This window comes from Sus scrofa, chromosome 3 (genome assembly GCF_000003025.6).
Source record: "Sus scrofa isolate TJ Tabasco breed Duroc chromosome 3, Sscrofa11.1, whole genome shotgun sequence".
Classification (NCBI taxonomy): domain Eukaryota; kingdom Metazoa; phylum Chordata; class Mammalia; order Artiodactyla; family Suidae; genus Sus; species Sus scrofa.
The window spans coordinates 17534217-17556034 of NC_010445.4; the positions used below are offsets into that span (position 1 = coordinate 17534217).

A 21818-nucleotide genomic window follows, 5' to 3' on the forward strand; every position below is an offset into this window, starting at 1 on the left:
CTGTCCTGGCTCAGGAAAAACAAGGAACCACGAGGTCGAGAGTTCGATCCCTGCCTCGCTCAGGGGGTTAAGGATCTGGTGTTGCCATGAGCTGTGGTGTAGGTTGCAGACATGGTTCGGATGTGCTGTTGCTGTGGCTCTGGCGTAAGCTGGTGGCTACAGTTCCGTTTGGACCCCTAGCCTGCGAACCTCTATATGCCACAGGTGTGGCCCTAAAAAGACCAAAAAAAAAAAGAAGTAATTTTTTGGAAAATAACTCGAATAGGGAAATATGCCAAAGTCCTAAGTATATAGCTCAATCAATTTTCACAAAATCCAAAAAAAAAAAAAATGTATATATATATATATCTCCTTGGTGTTCCCGTCATGGCTCAGTGGTTAACGATCCTGACTAGTATCCATGAGGACGTGGGTTCGATTCCTAGCCCCGCTCAGTGGGTTAAGTATCCGGCATTGCCCTGAGCTGTGGTGTAGGTCAAAGACGTGGCTTGGATCCTGCATTGCTGTGGCTGTGGCGTAAGCCAGCAGCTATAGCTCTGATTTGACCCCTGGCCTGGGAACCTCCACGTGCCGTGGGTGTGGCCCTGAAAAGACCAAAGAAACCCGAAGTCAACATATCCTTGTTATAAGCACTCAGATCAAGGACCAAAGACCTCTTGGCTACCTTTTAAGGACAGAACCAACAGGGTGTACCATGGGTTGAATGGGGAGGGAAGGAGAGAAGGTGTCTACGAGAATCCCATGGTCTTTTTTTTTTTTTTTTTTCTTTTTCAACCGCCCGGTGGCACATGGAGTTCCTGGGCCAGGGATCAGGTCCGAGCCACAGCTGTGACCTACGAGGCAGCTGCAACAGCAACAACACTAGATCCTTTAACCTACTGTGCCAGACCGGGGATCGAGTCTGAGTCTTGGTGCTGCAGAGATGCCGCTGATCCTGTTGAACCACAGCAGGAACTCTGATTTCATGGTTTGGACTTGAGCATCTGGAAGAACAGACATGCTCTTTGCAGGGGAGGAGGGACTCGAGAGCTGAGCACTGGATAGTTTGACTTTGAGATGCTGAGCGATATCTAAGGGAAAATGTCAAACGGGAAGTTGAATACGTGGACCTGGAGTTCAGGGAACTGTTCTGGGCTGGAATTAATCACCTTACGGGGTGGGTCTGCCCTGACTTGGATGCACGAGATTGTTCAGGCCACGAGAGCTGTGCCCGTTTGAAGAGTTGTTACAGACAGATGAATGAATCGGCAGGCAAGGTCGGGGACTTGGTGCTGACCTCTGATTTCTTCCACCAGCCCTCCTCTGCCTGCTGACCCTGCTGCTGCCACCCCTCAGTCCGGGGGCCCCCATCTCCCCAGCTGAGCCCATCAGTCAAGCCTACAGCCTGGCGCTGTACATGCAGAAGAATACTTCAGCACTGCTGCAGACGTACGTAAGTGATGTGACATGGCACAGCAGGGGCGGGGGACTGAGGGGAGAGGGACGCCCCCCTCCTGGCCTGGGTCTGGGTAGGGAGGCAGAGCAAGGCCAGAGAAGGCCCCTCCACCGGTCCAAGGGTCCAGGGGCTCTGCCAACTCAGACAAGCCCATATTTATGCTGTCACTGATGGGTGGGTGACCATGGGCAAGTCATTCCTTCTCGCCCGGTCTCGGCTTCCTCATCTGTCAGATGGGATGGTGATCCTGCCTGGGCTGACTTCTCAGGACTGTTAGAAGATTCCAAGGAAGTACATGGAGGGATGGGTTTTCTGGGATCATGATTCTTTTCACAAGTACCTGCTGCCCTCTGCTTTCTTTTTTCTTTCTTTCTGGTTTTTTTTTTTTTTTTTTGGCTACCATTGTGGCATGTGGAAGTTCCCTAGCCAGGGATCAAACCCACACCACAGCAGTGATCCAAGCCAAGCCACTGCAGTGACAACGCTGGATCCCCAAGCTGCTACACTGCAAGAGAACTCCTGCTCTCTGCTTTCTTTTATTTTTCTTTCTTTCTTTTCTTTTTTTTTTTTTTTTTTTTTTTTTTTTTTTGCTTTTTAGGGCTGTGCCTGTGGTATGTGGAAGTTCCCAGGCTAGGGGTCAAATCGGAGCTGCAGCTGCCGGCCTACACTACAGCCACAGCCACAGCCACAACAATGTGAGATCCAAGCTGTGTCTATGACCTACACCACAGCTCATGGCAATGCCAGCTCCCTCACCCACTGATCGAGGCCAGGGATCGAATCCTCATCCTCGTGGATACTAACTGGATTCATTTCCACTGCACCGCAATGGGAACTCCCTGCCCTCTGCTTTCTTGAGCCCATGCCATGCTGGGAACTCTATCTTCCTGACTCCTCTTTGAGTTCTGAGAGGTGGAATTATAACCCATTTTACAGATAAGGTAACTGAGTTTCAGAAAGTGGAAATCATTTGCCTGAGGTCACAAAACTGTCCGGAAGTTCAAGATGGTAGCCTGCTGCCTGGGTCTGGCCCACAGATTTTTTGTTTGGGCCATGCAATGCTTATTCAAATACTTGGTATGAATACCTGTTGAAAATGGACATGGTGATCCTGTTGGGCTCCTGCCCCAACTCCATCTTAGTCCTGCCTTTTCCCCCAAACAGCAAGATCTGCCTCGCCCCTAGAGGCCCTGGACTGGGTGACTCTTCCACTGAACTAAATTCTAGGTCCATGTGAAGTTACTTAATCTAGTTTCTTTTTCTTTTGCTTTTGAGGGTCACACTCGTGGCATATGGAGGCTTCTGGGCTGGGGGTCGAATCGGAGCTGCAGCCGCCAGCCTATACCACAGCCATAGCAATGCCAGATCCAAGCCATGTCTAAGATATACTCTACAGCTCAGAGCAACACTGGATCCTTGACCCACTGAGCGAGGCCAGGGATCGAACCCGCGTCATTATGGATCCTAGTCGGGTTCGTTTCTGCTGAGCCACAATGGGAACTCCACGTACTCTGGTTTCTAGTCCCATATCTGCCACCATTCCCTGGATGACTTTGGGCACCTCGAGTCTCAGTTTCCCCACTTGTTAGGTGGGGATGTAGGACTAGGTGTTTATCAGTGCGTACTAAACTTCTGTGGGTCTAGGTTCATGGAGGTGAGAACTTTAATGGAAAAGGCATTCAACTGGAGTTCCTGTTCTGGCTCAGGAGGTTAAGAACCCAACAGAGCATCCCTGAGGATGCAGGTTCGATCCCTGGCTTTGCTCAGTGGGTTAAGGATCTCGAGTTGCTGCAAGCTGCGACCTAGGTTGCAGATGCAGCTCGGATCCGGTTTGCTGTGGCTGTGGTGTAGGCTGACAGCTGCAGCTCCAATTCAACCCCTGGCCTGGGAACTTCCCTGTGCTATAGGTGCAGCTGTAAAAAGAAAAAAAGAAAAAAAGAGAGAGAGAGAGAAATCAATTAAATTTAATATGAACAACTATTTAGTAATGATTATAATAAAATGAACAAACATAAGCTATTAAATGCTGTAAATAAAAATAAGGCTGTAACGACATTGTCAATAATCTATTGATTGAAAATACAGTAATAAGCGATATATAATCATAGTGTTCATGATATTAATATAAATGGATCCTCAGTGAATGATTTTAGTGCCCTTATTGCATGTCAGGTGCTGTGCAAAGTGCTTGATATATATTACTTCTTATCATCTTCACCATAATACTGCCACATGGGAATTACAGAAGCTGTGATTCAAAGTTGCACAACCTGGGAGTTCCCGTCATGGCTCAGTGGTCAGTGAACCCGACTAGCATCCATGAGGACACGGGTTCAATCCCTGACCTCACTCAGTGGGTTAAGGATCCGGTGTTGTCATGAGCTGTGATGTAGGTCACAGACGTGGCTAGGATCCCCTGTTGCTATGGCTGTGGTATACACCAGCGGTTACAGCTCTCATTGGACCCCTAGCCTGGGAACCACCATATGCTGTGGGTGTGGCCCTAAAAAGACAAAAAAAAAAAAAAAAAAAAGAAAAAAGTTGCACAACCTGTATGTGGAGGAGGCTGAGCTGGAACCTAATAGAGTCCAGGCTCTGTGCTAGAACATTCTACCAACTCGCTACCAGAGGCAGGGAATGGTGACTCTCCCTGGAAGATGCCAGTCTCATGGAAGGCAGATGCAGCCTTTTGGTCCCCTCACTCCTGTCTGTGTCTGTCCCTCGTGCAGCTCCAGTACCAAGGCAGCCCCTTTAGTGACCCTGGCTTCTCAGCCCCTGAGCTCCAGCTCAGCAGCCTGCCTCCTGCTGCCGTCTCCTTCAAGACCTGGCATGCCCTGGATGATGAGGAGCGTCTGAGCCGTGCCCAGGGGGCCTTCCTGGCCTTGACCCAGCATCTCCAGCTCGTGGGGGATGATCAGAGCGACCTGAACCCTGGCAGTCCCATCCTGCTGGCTCAGCTCGGGGCTGCAAGACTCAGGGCCCAAGGCCTACTGGGCAACATGGCTGCCATCATGACGGCCCTGGGCCTGCCCATCCCCCCAGAAGAGGACACTCTTGGGCTTGTCCCCTTTGGGGCCTCTGCCTTCGAGAGGAAATGTCGAGGCTATGTAGTAACTCGAGAATATGGCCATTGGACAGACCGAGCTGTGAGGGATTTGGCTCTGCTCAAGGCCAAATACCCTGGATAGAGGTGGGACTTCCTTTCAGAGGCTGTGACACTTCCCCTCTCACAGTGGACTTTTCGGCCTTACTTCTTGGCTAGAAAGGAGACACATCTTGTCTAGCAGACAGGACTTGTGTGCCAGGTACTCAGGAAAATCTCTTGGGAACTGGGCCTCAAGTCCCTATGGCCTGGGCCTTCCTGCCTGGGTCCTATGGCCTCCCTTCCAGATCTGGGTGGGGCCCAATGGATAGCGTCGAATGGATTACTAATCTAGGGGTACCAGTTGCCTGCTTCCTGGGTGGAAGGAGGTTCCTCTTTGAAATTCCTCCCACTCTACAGGGAGAATACAATTGGTCTCCTTCCTGGGCGCTCCCTGAGACCTTCACCTTCCTGTAATTTGGGGGGGTTCCAGAGGCTGCCCTCTTGCCTCTGTCTACCTCACTTCCTGTATGAATGTATGGACTTTCTCAGCACCTAGGCCTCCCCTCCTGCTGGAGTTCATTTCCTCCCCTAGTTTACCTGTCTGTGGCCCCTCTTCCAACTTCCGGTCTTTTTTTTTTTTTTTTTTTTTTGTCTTTTTGCCATTTCTTGGGCCGCTCCCGTGGCATATGGAGGTTGCCAGGCTAGGGGTCGAATCGGAGCCATAGCCGCCGGCCTACACCAGAGCCACAGCAACACGGGATCCAAGCTGCGCTGGCAACCTATACCATGGCTCATGGCAATGCCAGATCCTTAACCCACTGAGCAAGGCCAGGGATGGAACCCACAACCTCATGGTTCCTAGTCGGATTCGTTAACCATTGAGCCACAATGGGAACTCCTCTCTCTCTCTTTTTTTTTTTTTTTTTTTTAATGGCTGCACTGGTCATCCCACTTGTGGCCCTTTACAAACTCTCTCTCTCTCTCTCTCTCTCTCTCTCTCTCTCTCTCTCTCTTTTTTGCCTTTTTAGGGTCGCACTCACAGCATATGGAAGTTCCTAGGCTAGGGGTCTAATCGGAGCTGCCATCTCTGGCCTTCACTACAGTCACAGCAATGCCAGATCCCAGCCGTGTCTGCAAAACTACATGACAGTTCACGGCAATGCCAGATCCTTAACCCACTGAGTGAGGCCAGGGATGGAACCCTCATCCTCATGGATACTAGTTGGATTCTTAACTTGCTGAGCCACGATGGGAACTCCCCAATTTCCCGTCTTAGAAGGCTTCACTTCCTAGTCAGTGGACATCAATTCTTGAAAAACTAAGGACTCATGTGTCACATCTGTCTCCTGCTCAGGGCACATCCACTTCCTGTTCAGGGCTGCCAGATGGCATCCTGGCCTGGGGCTTTCAGGAATCTCCTATTTATACTGTGGCTTTGGCGGATGACGGGTATGTGTGTGTGTGTGTGTGACCAGGCTGTACCCCAAACCTTATTCTCCTTGAAAGTGTCTCCCCATTTTCAACAACTATATATTTTTGTAATGTAGTAGTCTTTTTATTTTTAAACATTTTATTTACAAAAAAATTAATTTATTCTCAGAAATAAATCTCTTTTTAAGGGCTTGATTTTTTTCTCTCCATAGACCTGACCTGTGGGGAAGGGAAGGTGCAGGGATAGGGCAGAGGGAGGGGAAGGAAAGGGAAGGCCATCAAAAGGGGAGGGGGCAGGGCCGCAGGGGAGGGGAGGGGGGAGGGGGAGAGCAGCAGGTGGCGTGACCACGGGGGGGGGGGGGGGGGAGGTGGCTGAAATCTGTTTGGAATAGCCCTCCCACCACAGGGCCAGCAGGCATGTCCCTGGCCAGAAAAGGACAGAGAGAAGGACAGAGAGGAACAGAGTATAGGTGTCTCCTTCTTGAGGTGAGGTGGACATGTACACGTGCTCACACGGGGCGAAGAGGAGACCAGAGAGAGACGGGGAGACAAAGAAATGCCCAGGGAGGCAGGGCCCAGCGATGGAGTAAAAGACGAAGAAAGCACGGAAATGACAGGCACAGGAAGTCACAGAGAGAAAAAGATCACGAGCGGACAGAGCACATAGAAAGATGGAGACAGTGCGAGAACCCAGACACTGACGGAGATGCAGAGACCGAGAGATGGATAAGGCCAAGGAGGAGGGGACCGCGGGCTTCGGCCCGCGTCCAGGGCTCAGGCCGGGCCCTCGGGCGCCAGCTGGCCCAGGTCGGCCTCGGTGCGGCTCACCCACTCGCGGTAGAGGCCGCACACGCGGAGCCCCAGCACCTTGGCCGCGAAGACGCCCGCGGTGGCAGTGGCGGCGGCGATGGCGGCGGTGGCGGGCTCGGTCCGGGGCTCGGGCGTCTCGGCGCCCAACGCGGCCAGCACGGCCTCCACGGCGGCGCCCAAGGCCCGGGCCTGGCGCGTCGCGTCCTCCAGGCGCTGCAGCAGGCGCGGCGCGCGCGGGTTCAGCTCGGCCTGGCGGCGGCGCACCACGTCCAGCAGCGGCGGCAGCGCGGCCAGCGCCGCCGCGTCCAGCCGCAGGCGCTCAGGCACCGGCAAGCCCTCGTGGCCCGGGCCCGGGGCGCTCAGATCGGCCACCGGCAGCCGCGGGGGCGAGAAGCCCGGCAGCCCGAAGGGGTCTCCCTGGTGCTGCACCTGCGGAGACGCGGCAGTCAGGGCGGCTCCCCCTCCTGGAACTCCACCCGCCACCCCTCTCCTGGGGCCTCAGTGTCCCCAACTCCAAATGACACCCTCCTGCCAACAGAGCTGCTGTTTGAGATTATACAGAACAACAAAAAATACGGTAGGCTTTACCCCAGTGCCTTCGTTTCCTCCTCTCAATGGAGACAATAACAGTATCAACTTTATAAGATACTTATGCGCATGTTGCAACGCTTAAGACAGGTCCTGACTCGGAAAGGCACACAAAAAAATGTTAGGAGTTCCCGGTGTGGGGCAGCGGAACCGAATCTGACTAGGAACCATGAGGATGCCAGTTCAGTAGGTTAAGGATCTGGCGTTGCCATGAGCTGTGGTATAGGTCGCAGATGCGGCTGGGATCTGGCCATTGCTATGGCTGTGGCGCAGGCCAGCAGCTGCAGCTCCGATTTGACCCCTAGCCTGGGAACTTCCATATGCCTCGGCTGTGGCCCTAAAAAGCAAAAACAAAAACAAAAAACCCCACTCTTTTATTAGTGCTATCTTCCAGACCCAGGTTCAAATCCTGTCTCCACCACTTATTAGCTGTGTAGTTCTGTGCAAAACCATTTCTCTCTCTGAGCCTCAGTGGTCTCCTCTGCAAGATGGGGGAATAGTTCCCCGTCCTGTCTTCCTACCAGAGATCTCCTGAGAATCATAGAAGATAGTGCCAGGGATCCAGTCAGTTTCACTTCCTCCCCCCAATCTCCCCCCAACCAACCCACCTCTGCACCTGCTTGGCACACAGCAAGGGCTCAGTGAATACCTGTCATGTGAATGAATCAGTGACAAAATAAAGGTGATATGTAGTTTGTAAAGATGCTATAACAGGACCATTTATCCTTTGAAACATCTTGCTTCTGGTTCCGGCACTGTGTCTGCTGCTTTAAACACACTATTCCTAACCTTCCCAATAATGGGTGTGATGATGATGATAATTTTGTAAGCCAGGACTCTGGGGCTGACTTGCCCTAGGTCATCCACCTAGGAAGGGGCGGAAGCTGGACTCTGAACCAAAGTTGGTAGGCTACAAAGTTACTTCTCTTACCCTGCTATTGCTGTCATCACTGTTAAATTATTATGTTGAATGTTATCATTACTGCCCAAGGTCACAACAAGTTGGCAGACCTACAGTCTGTCTGATTCCAAACTGGATCCTCCCTCCACGACACCAGAGTAATTTGGGGAACTACTTTCTTTTTTGGATCATGTTGGCAGATCCCCCTCCCCTGTAAAAATGCCCTCTTGCTATGGCATTTTTAGCCCTAGATTGAAACCCCTTCTTGGCCTCTTTGCATAATGCAAGTAGAAGAGTTCACAGCTCATCCTATGCAACTGCCTCCTTTTACACCTGGGGAGACCCAGACTCGTGGAGGTGAGATGACAAGATCATACAGAGCCTAGAACCCAGGTTTCCTGACTTCCAGACCAGAGTTCTTATCATGCTCTCAGGTTGCTCTGTTTTGTTTTTTCTTTTGAGGGCCACACTTGTGGCATATAGAAGTTCCCAAGCTAGGGGTTGAATTGGAGCTGAAGCTGCAGGCCTACACCACAGCCCCACAGCAACACAGGATCCCAACCACATGTATGCTGCAGCTTGTGGCAATGCCAGATCCTTAACCCACTGAGTGAGGCCAGGAATCAAATCAGGTTCTTAACCCACTGAACCGCAAGAGGAACTGCCAGGTTGCTCTGTCTAAAGCACCAAGGAGGCTGCCTCTGCACTGAGGCTAATGGAGAGGCATTTGGGGCAGAGAGAGGGTCCTCCTCCAATTTGCTCTGTAGCCAGGGGTCAATTACTAGCCCCCTCGTGGGAACCGCAATTTCTGCAGCCGTGAAGGGAGGTCAACAAAATGGGTCGTTCAAGGACCCCGTGATGTGTACTTCCCCAGACCCCAGGCCCCCTGGTACCCGCACCCTCATCCCCACTCACATATTCCTGGAGCAGCTGCTCAGCATATTTGGTGAGGAGGCGGGCAAGGCTGTGTGTCTGTTGGATCTTGGCCTCCAAGTGGGGAAGGGGTGAAATGGAGGAATCAGCCTGGGGGTCTTCTGGTGGGAAAAGGGGGAGGAATGAGGGTACACAACCCCCCTGCTTCTTGACCACCTCTTCCAGGTTGGCTCTTCCTTCCTGAATCCAGAAACTCCACTCTGGTTTGGGTTTTTTTTTTTTTTTTTGGTTGCTGTTGTTGTTGTTGTTTTGCTTTTTAGGGCCAAACCTGTGGCATATGGAGTTTCCCAGGCTAGGGGTCGAATCAGAACTACAGCTGCTAGGCTACACCACAGCCACAGCAACATAGGATCCAAGTCATGTCGGCGACCTACACCACAGCTCGGGGTAACACCAAATCCTTAACCCACTGAGTGAGGCTGGGGATTGAACCCACAACCTCATGGTTACTAGTCAGATTCCATTTCCACTGCACCACAATAGGAACTCCCAGAAGCTCCACTCTGAATCCTCCAACTTTTAAGCCAGGCAGGCTCTGTCCCCTTCCAACTGAGGGAAAATGAAGCACCAGACATTTGCCAAGTGGTTGTTCTACCTGAAATGTATTCCCTGTGCCTAGATCATTGTTGAAATCCTATTAAAGCCAAATTCAAATACTGCCTCCCCAGTGTAGATTTACCCCTCCTTTAAATTAACTTCTTCTTTCTACTTAAGGCCATTTGTTCATACTTCCAAAGTGGTGGGTGGTTTTTGGTTTTTGGTTTTTTTTTTTTTTTTTTTTTTTTTTTGGCAGCCCCCAGGGCATGTGAAAGTTTCCAGCCAGGGATCAAACCCGCAGGGCAGTTGCTACCTTTGCCACAGTTGCGGCATAAGAGAACTTCCCCAAGGTGGTTTTTTTTAATGGCTCTTTTTTTTTTTTTTTTTTTTCCCCTGTGAGAATCTGCCTCAGCCTGGGAATCCTTTGAGGGTTGGGCTCATACATCTCTCTCTCAGAGATTGTTTGTGGAATTCAGCATCATTGATGCACAGATCTTTAAATTGAAATGAGCCGTTAAGCCCATTTTACAAGTTGGGAGACTGAAATCCCACTCCTTTCCTGATGGCCCGTCTATGCAAGACGCTGGGCATTGCGCAGCATCAATGAATCGGCAGCAATCTACCTTCACTAGCACAAGCTAGAGGGTGGCGCCCCGGGAGGACTACATTTCCCTAGATGCCCATCGCGCGTGTCCAGGGCATGCTGGGGAATGTAGTCTTGGCCCGGCAACTCCCGCCCCCGCCCCCGCCCCGCCAGAGTTTGCCCCGCGGGTCCCTATCCTTAACAGCCTCGACTTTCGCTTCCTGTTGTCACTCACCAGCCCCTGTGGCCAAAGGCTTCTTCCTCTAACTTTACACGTCCCTCTGGCTCCCAGCTGTGATTCTTTCCCGATACTCTGAGAGGATCCGATGTCCTGTCCCAGCCACGACCCCAGTCCTCCCCCAAGGTGTACTCGAACCCAGGATCTACCTCCTGAGTCCAAATCCCTGAAGGCACAGCCCCAGGCCTCCTCTAAACTCTGGCGTTTGCCCCTGCCCCCAGCTCACCCACAACTCACCCGCTCGTTACCTGACACCGGGGCCCTGCTCTCCCCCACTCAGGCCGCTCCCTTCCCGTACCTAGGGGTGGCGGGGACCCAGACTCCAGCTTCCAGCCCTTCTGACCCCTGCTCCCCTCAGGCACTCGGCATCTGACCCTTCAGTCCCTTACCCAGACTTCCCTCCCTCCGGTTCATGCTGTCCCCTGGCTGATCCTGGTAGCCTCCACGCCCCCCTTCCGAGGGGGGAGAAGGGGGAAAAGGGTAGGGGCGTGGCCGGGGCGTAGCCAATCACGGCTCAGACCCCAACAATCTACCCCCCCCTCACCACCCCGCCCCCCGCCGCCCCAGGCAGGATTCCTTGGCCCTGAGCTCAGGTCCTTGCTTGCGCAGCCTCGTCGGGGAGGGGGCCTGAGGAGGGCAGCAGGATGTCTGCAGGTTGGACTCAGGCTTGGGTGCCAGGGCCTGGGAGGCAGCCTGGGTCCCAATGAGAGGAGAAGGCTCAGGCTCCGACCTGGGGTTAGTCTTGGCCTCTGGGCTGTTTTTTCCGAGAAAACTGGGGGGATAGGAGAGGGCGCAGCTGGCAGGCCTGGAATGTGCTGGCCCTCCCTCTTGGCGGGGAAGGGAAGGGGAGAGCCAGGTGCTTGAGAGGCCGAGATGGGGGCCCTCAGGCTTGGGCCACACCTGCTGGCATAAACACCTCCTGGCCTATTGCAGATGCCTTCTGCCCTTGCTCTCATAGTCACAGCTACTAGGAGGGGACCACCACCTCGTCTTACCAGTAAGAGAACCCTTCCGACACACCCGCATCTACTGAAGGCTTCTTGCGCTGGAACAAGCTTCAGAGATAGGTCCAGGGAGTCACACCCACACATCTACCCACAAACCCGATGAGGACAAACGCTGACCGGTCCGTACACACTTACTTATTCCCACAAATGGTTCCCAAGTACCCCCTCTGTCCTGGGCTCTGGGCCCCAGAGGGGATCCATTCTTAGTCTCTGGCCCCCTGAGGAGCTCAATCTGATAGTGAGACCACAGACAAAAGCAGGTAATGTGAACTGGGAAGGAGGCCCCTGTGTCTTTAAGTATTTCACCATGAGCAGACAACTGCCAGAATAAAGGAAGAAAGGGAACAACTGGCAGAGGGCACAGCATGTGGCACCATCACGCGCATATTAACAGTGACTCTTGTTGGGTATTTACTATGCGCAAGATGCTGTTCTAAGAGTTACATGTATATTAACTCATTCCCATGTTACAGCTGAGAAAATAGTGATAAGTGACTTGTTTGAGGTCACTGGACAAGCAGAGCTGGGATTTTACCCCAGCGATTTGGCCCAGAAATGATGTCATAACCACCTCTGAACATAGTCACACCAAAACACACAGACCCGAGAGCCACACCCTTGACACATTCACACACAGCAACACAAATTTAGAATGTCATACCTGCTGGCAAACACAGCCTCAAACAAAATCAACCAAGACACATGTATTTTAAGTAAGCTTTTCATTGACGTGCTATAGACACAGGGTAAAGTACACACATCCTATATGTACAGCTCCGCGAATTTTCCAAGAGTAAATATGCCGTGGGAACCAGCACCAGATTAAGAAACGGAATCTGACCAGTTCCCAGAGGCCCCTCTTAGCCCCTCCCAGTCCCCAGGGTGACCACTCTCCCCGGTGTTTCGCACCATTTATTGGTTTTGTCCAGAACTTTCTCTGAATGGGATCACAGGGCGTATTGCTTCTCTGACCTCTTTCACGAGACGTCCCCATGTTGTGTGTAGCAGGACATCACTCTCCTTGCCCTGTCGTCCATGGTGTGAACAGGCTACAATTTATTTTCCATGGCCCTGTGGATGGGTTGTTTCTAGCCTGAGGCGCTTAGGAACAGAGCTATGGACATTCCAGTACAGGTCCCTTGGGGCTCCTACCCACGCATTTCTGATGGGTGTTAACCATCCAGGAGCGGAACTGCTGGGTCACAGGGTTGGTGTACGTTCGGTTTCACTAGAAAAGCGCCAGCTTTCCAAAGTGTCTCTATCAATTTACACTCCCCCAGAAATATGAGAGGTCCAGTTGCTCTACTTCGCCTCCACTTGGCAAGGTCTCATCTGAGCCATTCTGGAGGGTGGAAGAGGCACTCAGTACATTTACAGTGTCTGGCACGTAACTGGCCCTCAGTTAATAGCCTGTAGAATGAATGGATGAAGAGATAGTTGCAGCGTAGAACCAGGCAGCCGAGCAAGGGACACACACACACGCAAACACACACACACAAACACACACACCGTTCCAGGGTCCACCCACGCGCAGCGGTCGCACCCGGGACACAGATCCTCTCGCGCCCCCTGGCGCCCACGTGGTCTGAACGCACGGCCGCAGCCCCGCCGCGCGCGTCCAGTCGCCGAGCTGCCCCAACCTCCCTCTCGGCCGCGGGCAGGGGGCGCTGCGCGTCCGGGCGCCTCGAGGCGGAGGCGGCGGGCCCGGTCGGGGCGGGGCCGGCCGGCTTCCAGGCCTGGGCTCTGGCCGCCCGCGCCGCCGGGCGGCTCCGGGGACGGGCCGGGGCGGGGCGCGGCGGCAGGAAGCGGGGCGGGGACTCGCGGAGGCGTTGGGGAGCGAGGGAGGGCGCGGCCAACTCCCGGAGGGGCGACAGGCCGAGAGAGCGGCGCCCCGGCCTGGCGCCGAGCCTGAGCCCGCCGGACGGGAGGCGGCCCAGCCGCGGGCTCGGCCTCGGCCCCAGCCCCGCCAGCATGGCCGGCCGGACCGTGCGGGCCGAGACCCGGAGCCGGGCCAAGGATGACATCAAGAAGGTGATGGCGACCATCGAGAAGGTCCGGAGATGGTGAGCGCTGCCCCGGGGGCCAGGGACGGGCCACGGCGGGCCATTCCTCCCCCGACACGTCCACACCCCCTCCGCCACCTGTGGCCCCCAGGTGTTAGGTGTGCCCCTCTCCCCCGCCGCCCCCAGCTGCGTCCTGGATCTGCAGGGCTCTATCTCTCTTCTCCTGGCTACACCCTGGGGTCTACAAAGCGTGTTCCCCAGCCCTGCCCTCCCAGAGCTGGAACCCCCCCTTTATGCCCCGCCCCCTAAAGCTTTGACACTCCTCCCGCAAGTGTGCCCCGGGATCTTCGAGGCTGTGGTCCCAGGCCTATAGTCGCGCTCTCCATGTATACCCCAGGGGTCTGCCGCGTCGTGACCCCAGCCTATTTTTTTTTCTCTCCCTCTCTCTCTTTCTCCCGCCCCCCACCTATGCCCTGAGGTCTGCCGGGCTTCTCCCTCCAAGTCCCATTAGCCACGCTGCCGCTTCTTTTGCGCACCACCCCCACCTCCACACGTATCCCCAGATACATCCAGCTCCTGGGCTGGCTCTCTCCTCAGGCCTCTCTGACCCCGTCCCTCCACCGTCCCACAGGGAGAAGCGCTGGGTGACTGTGGGTGACACTTCCCTGCGTATCTTCAAGTGGGTGCCAGTGGTGGACCCCCAGGAAGAGGTGAGCAAGCTCCCCCACACCAGGCCCTGCATCTGGGCCACCTCGGGCAAGCCCCTCCCGGCGGCTGGCCTCCACCTCCAGTCCCCACTTAGACCTTACATGCAGCCTCGGGAACAGATGTTAACAATTATTAGCAACTCCGCCTCTTTCCCCTCCCCCGCCACCAGACCCCCTGAGTTCACGGCCTAACGCCGCCGCCGCCGCCGCCGTGGCGCACAACCTGTCGCTCACGGAGGGCCTTCTGCTTCTCTGTGCCTCAATGTCGTTATTTGTTCAGTGGGGGCTTTGCAAGCACTAACTAGAAAGCTGACTGTAACCCTTCGTCCTCTAACCCCCAGGAGCGTCGGAGGGCAGGTGGCGGCGCAGAGCGATCCCGAGGCCGCGAGCGGAGGGGCAGGGGCGCCAGTCCCCGAGGGGGGGGCCCTCTCATCCTGCTCGATCTCAACGGTATGTCGGGGATGCTGGCTGGGCTTTGGGGCAGCGGTGGGGAATGAAGGAGGGGATTGGGCGCCTCAGACCCAACCCTTTCTGCTCTTGCTCCCACAGATGAGAACAGTAACCAGAGCTTCCATTCAGAAGGCTCCCTGCAAAAGGGCACGGAGCCCAGCCCTGGGGGCACCCCCCAGCCCAGCCGCCCTGTGTCACCTGCTGGACCACCGGAAGGGGTCCCTGAGGATGCTCAGCCCCCACAGCTGGGCCAGGAGAGAGGTAGGACCAGGTGCCTCCCAGGAACCTTCTCCTCTGTGTCTTGTCCTCTCCAAGGTTGCAGCCCCCCACTTGTCCTCTGTCTGGTCCCCCTCCTGTGTCGAGTCTTCTGGAGACCATCCCTGAGTCCTGTGGAAAGTGACTGCCTTTCCTCTAGGGCCTTTGGCCTTCCTCTGGCTTCTTTGGGTCTGTAGATAACTTATCACAGATTTTCATGTAAATTTAGCTTTTGAGTAGTTAAATATCTTTCTTCCCCATTCCCACCTCCTGTCCGCTTCCTGAAGGTTGGGCCCATCTTGATCCTGTTCTCGGCTGTATCCTCGGAACACTGCGGACCACCTAGCAGGTGCTCAAGAAATATTTGTTGAGGAATAGGTAATAATCAAAAGACTGATTAACAGTCGGTGATAGTTACAGCTAATACTTACTGAGCTCTTTCTGCGTGCCCGACACCCCGCTAAGCTCTTTCCATGTTTTATCTCATTTCATCCCCACTGCAGCCCTATGAGGGCTACGATCTCCATTGAGAGATGATATACCCGAAACCCAGAGAAGCTGCCCAAGTTCACCCAGCCAGCGAGCCAGGATCTTGGGCCTGAGTCTTCATCAGCTCCTCTTTCTTCCCGTAAAGTCAGTCCCCTGTCTGATCAGATCCATCTCTCAATGTGTCTGTCTGCCTTCCTCTGCCTGCCCAGGCCCTGTCGTCTCTCTAACCCACACCCGGCTCCGGCCTCCTCATGGGTCTGTTCCCCTCCAGCTGCACCCACACAGCTACCAGAGCATGCGTTTGATGGGGTCATTTTCCAGCTTCAGAACCTTCGATGGCTCCCTCTGACCTTTGACCCCTCAGCTTGGCACTCTGGGCCCTTCCCGAACCGTCCCCTGCTGACCTCACTGTTCCTTTCCAAGAACACCAGGACTTAGGCCTCCGTTCTGTGTCTGGATCGTAGCACACGCTCGTGTACCTTTACTGATATAAAAAACCATAATTGGCATTTCTCGAGCACTCACCGCATTAAAACCGTGTTAACGGTTTTGCCTGTGTTACCTCCTTTGATTCATACACCATCTGATGTGGTAATTACTATAATTATCCCCACTTGACAGATGGGAAAACAGGGTTAGAGAAATTAAGTCACTTGCTCGAGGTCAAGATTCGAACTCAGGGAGTTCCCTTGTGGCGCAGCAGGTCGAGAATCCAGTGTTGTCATTGCAGCAGCTTGGGTCGCTGTGGCATGGGTTCGATCCCTGAGTGGGAGCGAACTTCAACATGCCAGGCATGCCCCCCCCCAAAAAAAAGATTCGGACTCAGGCGGTGCCGCCCCAGCATCTGCGCTAAGCCTGTGTTCCCTCTGCCTGCTAAGTGCTCCACTTCCCCGTTTGTCCACATGATCAGATCCACTCACCCATCAGGATCCCACCTAAATGTCCTCCCTGTGTTTTCTTCCCAGCGGGTAGGGTAGCCCGGTGCCTGGCTCCCTGCTCACACCCACAGCCTGCAGGCTCATGTGGTGGGTGTGAGTTTCCCTCCAGGTCTGTGCTGTGGCGCAGAGCAGCTGCTCAGGGCATGTCTGTTAACTTCCTGTTCCAGATCCTGGGGGCATACCTGCAGGCGGCACGGATGAACCCCCGATGCTGACCAAGGAGGAGCCTGTTCCAGAATTGCTGGAGGCTGAGGTGAGAGTGGCCAGGAGGCTGGACTCCCAGGTCTTGTAGGGACTGGGGACTCTGGGGCAGCCAGAGGCCTGGGCAGGGAGTGGGGGGCTGTACTCTTGAGGTCCAGGTAGGAAATGCAGAGCTGGGACACAGGTAAAGGCTTTAAAGGGTGTTTTAGAAACAAGGTCCTGGCGTTCCCGTGGTGGCGCAGCAATAACAAACCGGACTGGTATCCATGAGAACTTGGGTTCGATCCCTGGCCCCGCTCAGTGGGTTAAGGATCCAGCATTGCCGAGAGCTGTGGTGTAGGTCAGACACGGCTCGGATCCTGTGTGGCTGTGGCTGTGGTGTAGGCCGGCAGCTGTAGCTCCAATTCAACCCTTAGCCTGGAAACTTTGCTATGCCGCGGGTACAGACCTAAAAAAACAAAAACAAAACAAAACGAAAAAAAGAAAGTCCTGCGGGCTGGATTGGGGCTGATTTGTGACCATTAAAAGCCTGAAAAGATCCTGGTGCTCCTGCAAGCATTTTTTTTTTTTTTTTAATCCTACATGTTGTAATTAGCTTAAGAAAGTTCCCCACAAATGTCTGACTTTTCCCACAAGGACTCTCGTGATAATGTTTTCCAGAAATATCAAATATCAACTTCTTTCCCCCAAACGGTGGTGGTGGTGGTGGTGTCATTTCTGGCACCCTGGGGCCCTGGGCTGGCCTCCCGGTGTGGGAGGGGAGTGGAGTGGAGGCTGTGCAGAGGCAGAGGCTAGGAGGCTGCCCTCTGGGTCTGGGTGGAGCTCACTCCTGTCCACCCTTCCTCTCCAGGCCCCTGAAGCTTACCCCGTCTTTGAGCCAGTGCCACCTGTCCCCGAGGCAGCCCAGGGTGATACAGAGGACACGGAGGGCGCCCCCCCACTCAAGCGCATCTGCCCAAATGCCCCTGACCCCTGAGAAGCCGGCCTGCCTTGTCCTGTTGCCCCAGGGGGTCCCTTTGGCTTTTTACAAATAAAGACCCTTTTGTAATTTTGTGTCCTGTCATTTCCCCATCAGGGCTGGGGAGGGTCTCCGGAGACTGTTTTGTCTCATGCTCCAGGTCTCAGATGGGGTCACTGAGGCTCCAAGAGGACCTGCCTATTGTCACACCATGAGTCAGATGTGGAATGGGGGTCTGAGCCAGGATCTGCCTCCCCAGGACTCCCTCCACCCTGCCCTGTCCCCCTGACCTTTGACCCTTCCTTCAGCCCTCCTGCTCTGGGAATCCCGGGACCCCTGCTCTTTCTTCTCAGCCCCTCCCCTGGGCCCAGCAGTTAGTACAGTTCTGGGTGGCTAGCTCCCCCCCCGCCCCCCGTCTCCCATTTGTACACAGGAACAGGGGGGCCCAGAGGGACTTTGGGGCCTGGGCTGACCCAGCCCCTTCTCTGCCCTCAGGAAGCTACAGCATTGTGCCTCCCTGCCTCCGCTTAGCCATTCCTCCACTGGAACTCCTGCCCAGGCTTCTGGTTGACTCTTATTTGTCCTCAAGCTCAATCGCTGCCTCTTCCAGGAAGCCTTCCCTGACCCCAGGCTCAGTCAATTGTCCCCACTTTGGGGCTCCCACAGCCCCAGTGTGCTTCTTTCCCTTTGTCTCAGCATTTATCGGGCTCTTTGGGGATGGTTGGTCTGAGGGTCTATCTTGAGCACTAGGCTGTGGTCTCCGGAGAGCAGGACTTGGTCCCAGGCTTGCTTAGCATAGTAGCATAGAGCAGTCATAGCACCTGTTTGGTGAATGACTGCATCAAGGAATGAGCTCTCCAGGAGGGCTTCTCTGTGGAGGCGGAACATGAGCTTGACCCTGAGACATGAACCTCAGTGTGGTGGGTCTGACCTGAAGCCCAGGTTCAAGTCCTGGCTCTGTTACTCACTAGCTCCATGGCTCTGTCCAGGCTGTTTCCCCTCTCTGAGTCTTAGTTTGTTCATCTGAGCAATGGGGACAATAACTAGTCCCCATCTGCCCCTGCAGTTTGTGGGAACCTTCAAATAACATGAGGTACCTTTTCTTTTTGCCTGCAAGAGAGTCAGAGTCAAGTGTGTTAGCCCTATTTTTATTTTTAACAAAGGAAGACACTGGGGTTCAGAGATGATCAAATTGAAACTTTGAAAAACTTTTTAAAAATATAAGGATGGGAGTTCCCGTTGTGGCTCAGCGGGTTAAGAACCCAACTAGTATCCATGAGGATGCGGGTTCACTCCCTGGCCTCGCTCAGTGGGTTAAGGATCCGGTGTTGCTGCAAGCTGTGGCATGGGTTGCGGATATGGCTCGGATCCTGAGTTGCTGTGACCGTGGTGTAGGTCGGTGGCTACAGCTCCGATTCAACCCCTGGCCTCGGAACCTCCAGATGCCACGGGTGTGGCCCTAAAAAAACACCAAAAAAAAAAAAAAATTGTAAGGGTGCTTCCTAATAGCAGCTGCAGTAGTAATATTTGAGCCTGAGCTGGCCCAGGGACCCAGGTGGGCAGTGATGTGGTATATTCATTTCTTGTTGCTGGTGTAGCACATTCCCACAATTTTAGTGGCTTAAAACAATGCAAATTTATTATCTTACTGTTCTAGAGATAAGAAATCCAAAATTCGTCTCAGTGGGCTAAAGTAAAAGTTTTAGGAAGTCTGATCCCTTCCAGGCAGGGGCTGTCGGGGAGAGTCTGTTTGCCTGCCTTTTCTAGCTTCCGCAGGCCACCGGCCTTCCTGTCGACAACCCCCCCTCTCCATTTCCCAAGCCAGCAGTGCAGGGTTGTCCAAACTCCCTTTCTCTCTTTGCTTCCATCGCCACCTCCTCTCTGGCTGTCCTCCTCCCACTAGTAAGGACTCTTGTGATGACACTGGACCCAACTGCCTAGTCTGGGATCATCTCCCCATCTCTCGGTTCTTCATTTCATCCCATCTGCAGACTCTCATCTGCCACGTAAAGTAACACATCCACCGATTCTGGGGGTAGGATGTGAGAGCCATTCTTCAGCCTCAGCACTGGTAGTAATAATCGCTGCCGTTTTCTGGGTCACCTCCTTATTCTCCCGAATCACCCCATAAAAGTGCTTTGTATGGGTTAGTAGTACAGTATTCAGACTCTGCATCTGAATCTCAGCATCTCCATTCATTCACTGGGTGACCTTGAGTAAGCGACTTGACCTCTCTGTGCCTCAGCTTTCTCATCCGTATAATGGGGATAATAGTAATATCAGGCTGGTGAGGATTCCATGAGGCAATAATACATGGAGAGTCTTGGGCTTGGCGCATAGTAAGTGCTTGATAAATGGCAGCTGTTTTTCCTATGAGACCATTTTATAGATGAGGATTGAAAGGCTAAGGAATATCCTATTCCTGTTCCTCTCCTGGCCCAAGGCCCCAGTCCCTGTGCACCTGTCCCTTGGCCCAAGCCTGCCCTCACCCTTTCTGTAGCCCACTCTGTAACCTGGTTTAAAAGTCACCTCTGGAGTTCCCTGGTGGCGCAGTGGGTTAAGGATCTGGCATTGTCACTGCTGTGGTTGCGGTTGCTGCTATAGCATGGGTTCTATCCCTGGCCTAGGAACTTCCGGCATGGCCACAAAAAAAGGGAAAAAAAGCCACCTCTTCCATAGCCACATCCGCGACCATCCCCCTGCCATGCCCTCCCCATGTCCATATGTGCTTGTTGGAAATTCTTCACCCTTTACTCTCGAGCCCTGGCCTCTAGTGCCCCCCACCCCCCCAATTCTCTTTCTCTTTGTCACTCTCTCCTTTGCGTGATACCTTAAATATCTCATGTTCTGGCCCAGCTCTTCTCTTCATGCACATCCTCCCTGCTCGGTCCCACCTACTCCTTGAATTAATACTTCCTAAGTCTCTGCCTCCAGGTTCAGACTCCAGGCTCAAAGAGCAGAAGGCTTCGAGTTCCCTTTATGGCACAGCAGAAACGAATCCGACTAGGAACCATGAGGTTGTGGGTTCGATCCCTGGCCTTGCTCGGTGGGTTAAGGATCTGGTGTTGCCGTGAGCTGTGGTGTAGATCCCAGAGGTGGCTCATATCCTGCATTGCTGTGGCTGTGGTGTAGGGCTGTAGCTCTGATTCAACTAGCCTGGAACCTCCATCTGCCATGGGTGCGGCCCTAAAAAGCAAAAAAAAAAAAAAAAAAAAAAAAAAAGCAAAAGGCCTTTACTGGGAGGTCCCGCAGACCCTCAGCTCACCCTCCTCCCAAGCTGTTGCCTGCATTGCATCTGGGGTTCCCCAGAAGTGGCCCACAGTCCCAGGAGTTGGCTCAGACGGGAGCACCTGGAAGTCAGAGTCAACATCCCATGAGCCGCCCTGTCGCGTTCAGTCCCTGTCCTGAACAGCCCTCCCATCTACCCCCCACTGGCCGCCCTGCTGCATGTGGAGGTCCTGGGCCAGGGATCGGGTCCCAGCCACAGCTGTGGCAATGCCAGATCCTTAACCCCCTGTGCCAGACCAGGGACCGAATCCGCATCCCAGGGCTGCTGCTGATCCCATTGCACTGCAGCGGGAACTCCCCATCTACCCCCTTCTTTAGGGCCCCACTGTTTTACTGGATGCCTCCCAGGGAGCTTCCACGTTTCCCTGTTGCCCGTCACCAATCCATTGTCCACCCAGCAGCTGGGCGGTCTCAGAAGCCCAAATCTGCTTGGGGTTAGCCCCTCCAGCCCCCCCATGACCTGCAGGATGGACCCACACTCCACCTCTCCCCCCCACCTCTGCACAGCTACCCTGGGAACTACTGACCACCACCCCCAGATGCACCGCTTTTCCTCACCTCTAGGGCTTCGCTCCTGCTCTCTGCTCGGCCAGGGGAGGCCTTCCCATCCCTCTTCAGCTGAGGGATACCTTCTTGTTTTTCAAACCTCGGCTTCCTGGCGTGTTCTCCTCTCCTTTCCCCGGGCCCCCTGCCTCTCCTCTGCTATCTCTCAGAGTATCCTGTATTGCCTCGTAATGGTCAGTGTTGGCTTCAGTCTCCAGTGCCAGACCCCCAAGAGCCACGAGGGCAAGGGAATCCCTTTATTCATGGCACCATGTCTTTACCATGCACTTATTCTTTGCTGGGCACTACTCTGGCTCTCGGGATATGGCATAAACAACATTAGAAAAACTCCCTGCCTTTCTGGAGCTTAACTTCACAAATTAGATCACACGTAGAAAGTTATGGGGGTTTTTTGGTTTTGTTTTTTTTTTTTTTTTT

At 54.0% G+C, this 21818-nt stretch overlaps 3 protein-coding genes across 6 annotated transcripts in view; 2 read left to right on the forward strand and 1 right to left on the reverse strand.

Moving 5' to 3' along the window:
• LOC100736868 (cardiotrophin-2-like) lies at positions 3991 to 5164 on the forward strand. The gene has a single exon (XM_013995587.2). The coding sequence runs from the start codon at positions 4093 to 4095 to the stop codon at positions 4621 to 4623; it is 531 nt and encodes a 176-aa protein (XP_013851041.1). The 5' UTR covers positions 3991 to 4092; the 3' UTR covers positions 4624 to 5164.
• Positions 5711 to 11034, reverse strand: LOC100736818 (cardiotrophin-1). 3 transcript variants are annotated; one of them, XM_021086414.1, is made up of 3 exons: positions 10931 to 11034; positions 9166 to 9281; positions 5711 to 7190 (listed from the first exon to the last, which is right to left on the reverse strand). In XM_021086414.1, the coding sequence occupies exons 1-3, from the start codon at positions 10953 to 10955 to the stop codon at positions 6726 to 6728; spliced, it is 606 nt and encodes a 201-aa protein (XP_020942073.1). In that variant the 5' UTR covers positions 10956 to 11034; the 3' UTR covers positions 5711 to 6725. The 3 variants fall into 3 exon arrangements, 2 of the variants coding, with proteins under 2 accessions (XP_020942073.1, XP_003481072.1); XM_003481024.4 differs by having other exon boundaries at positions 9166 to 9284; XR_001307420.2 differs by having other exon boundaries at positions 7177 to 7190; positions 9166 to 9284; positions 10840 to 10968.
• Positions 13330 to 21818, forward strand: part of BCL7C (BCL tumor suppressor 7C) — a 41886-nt gene continuing 33397 nt past the window's right edge. The window contains exons 1-6 of one of the 2 annotated variants that reach the window (XM_003124483.5): positions 13341 to 13611; positions 14183 to 14261; positions 14600 to 14708; positions 14808 to 14969; positions 16558 to 16643; positions 17442 to 17639. In XM_003124483.5, the coding sequence (XP_003124531.1) occupies positions 13520 to 13611; positions 14183 to 14261; positions 14600 to 14708; positions 14808 to 14969; positions 16558 to 16643; positions 17442 to 17567 (654 nt within the window). In that variant the 5' untranslated portion in view covers positions 13341 to 13519 and the 3' untranslated portion in view covers positions 17568 to 17639. Of the gene's footprint in view, positions 13612 to 14182; positions 14262 to 14599; positions 14709 to 14807; positions 14970 to 16557; positions 16644 to 17441; positions 17640 to 21818 lie in introns of those variants that run through there. The other variant, XM_013995586.2, reaches the window with a different exon arrangement.

Bases quoted from the DNA above. Each gene is read 5' to 3' on its own strand.
- LOC100736868 (XM_013995587.2), top strand. From the start codon at position 4,093: ATGCCAGTCTCATGGAAGGCAGATGCAGCCTTTTGGTCCCCTCACTCC.
- LOC100736818 (XM_003481024.4), bottom strand. From the start codon at position 10,955: ATGAACCGGAGGGAGGGAAGTCTGG. The intron at 9,285-10,930 runs GTAAGGGACTGA...TTTTCCCACCAG, and splicing joins CCGGAGGGAGGGAAGTCTGG to AAGACCCCCAGGCTGATTCC. The intron at 7,191-9,165 runs GTGAGTGGGGAT...GCGTCTCCGCAG, and splicing joins AGCAGCTGCTCCAGGAATAT to GTGCAGCACCAGGGAGACCC.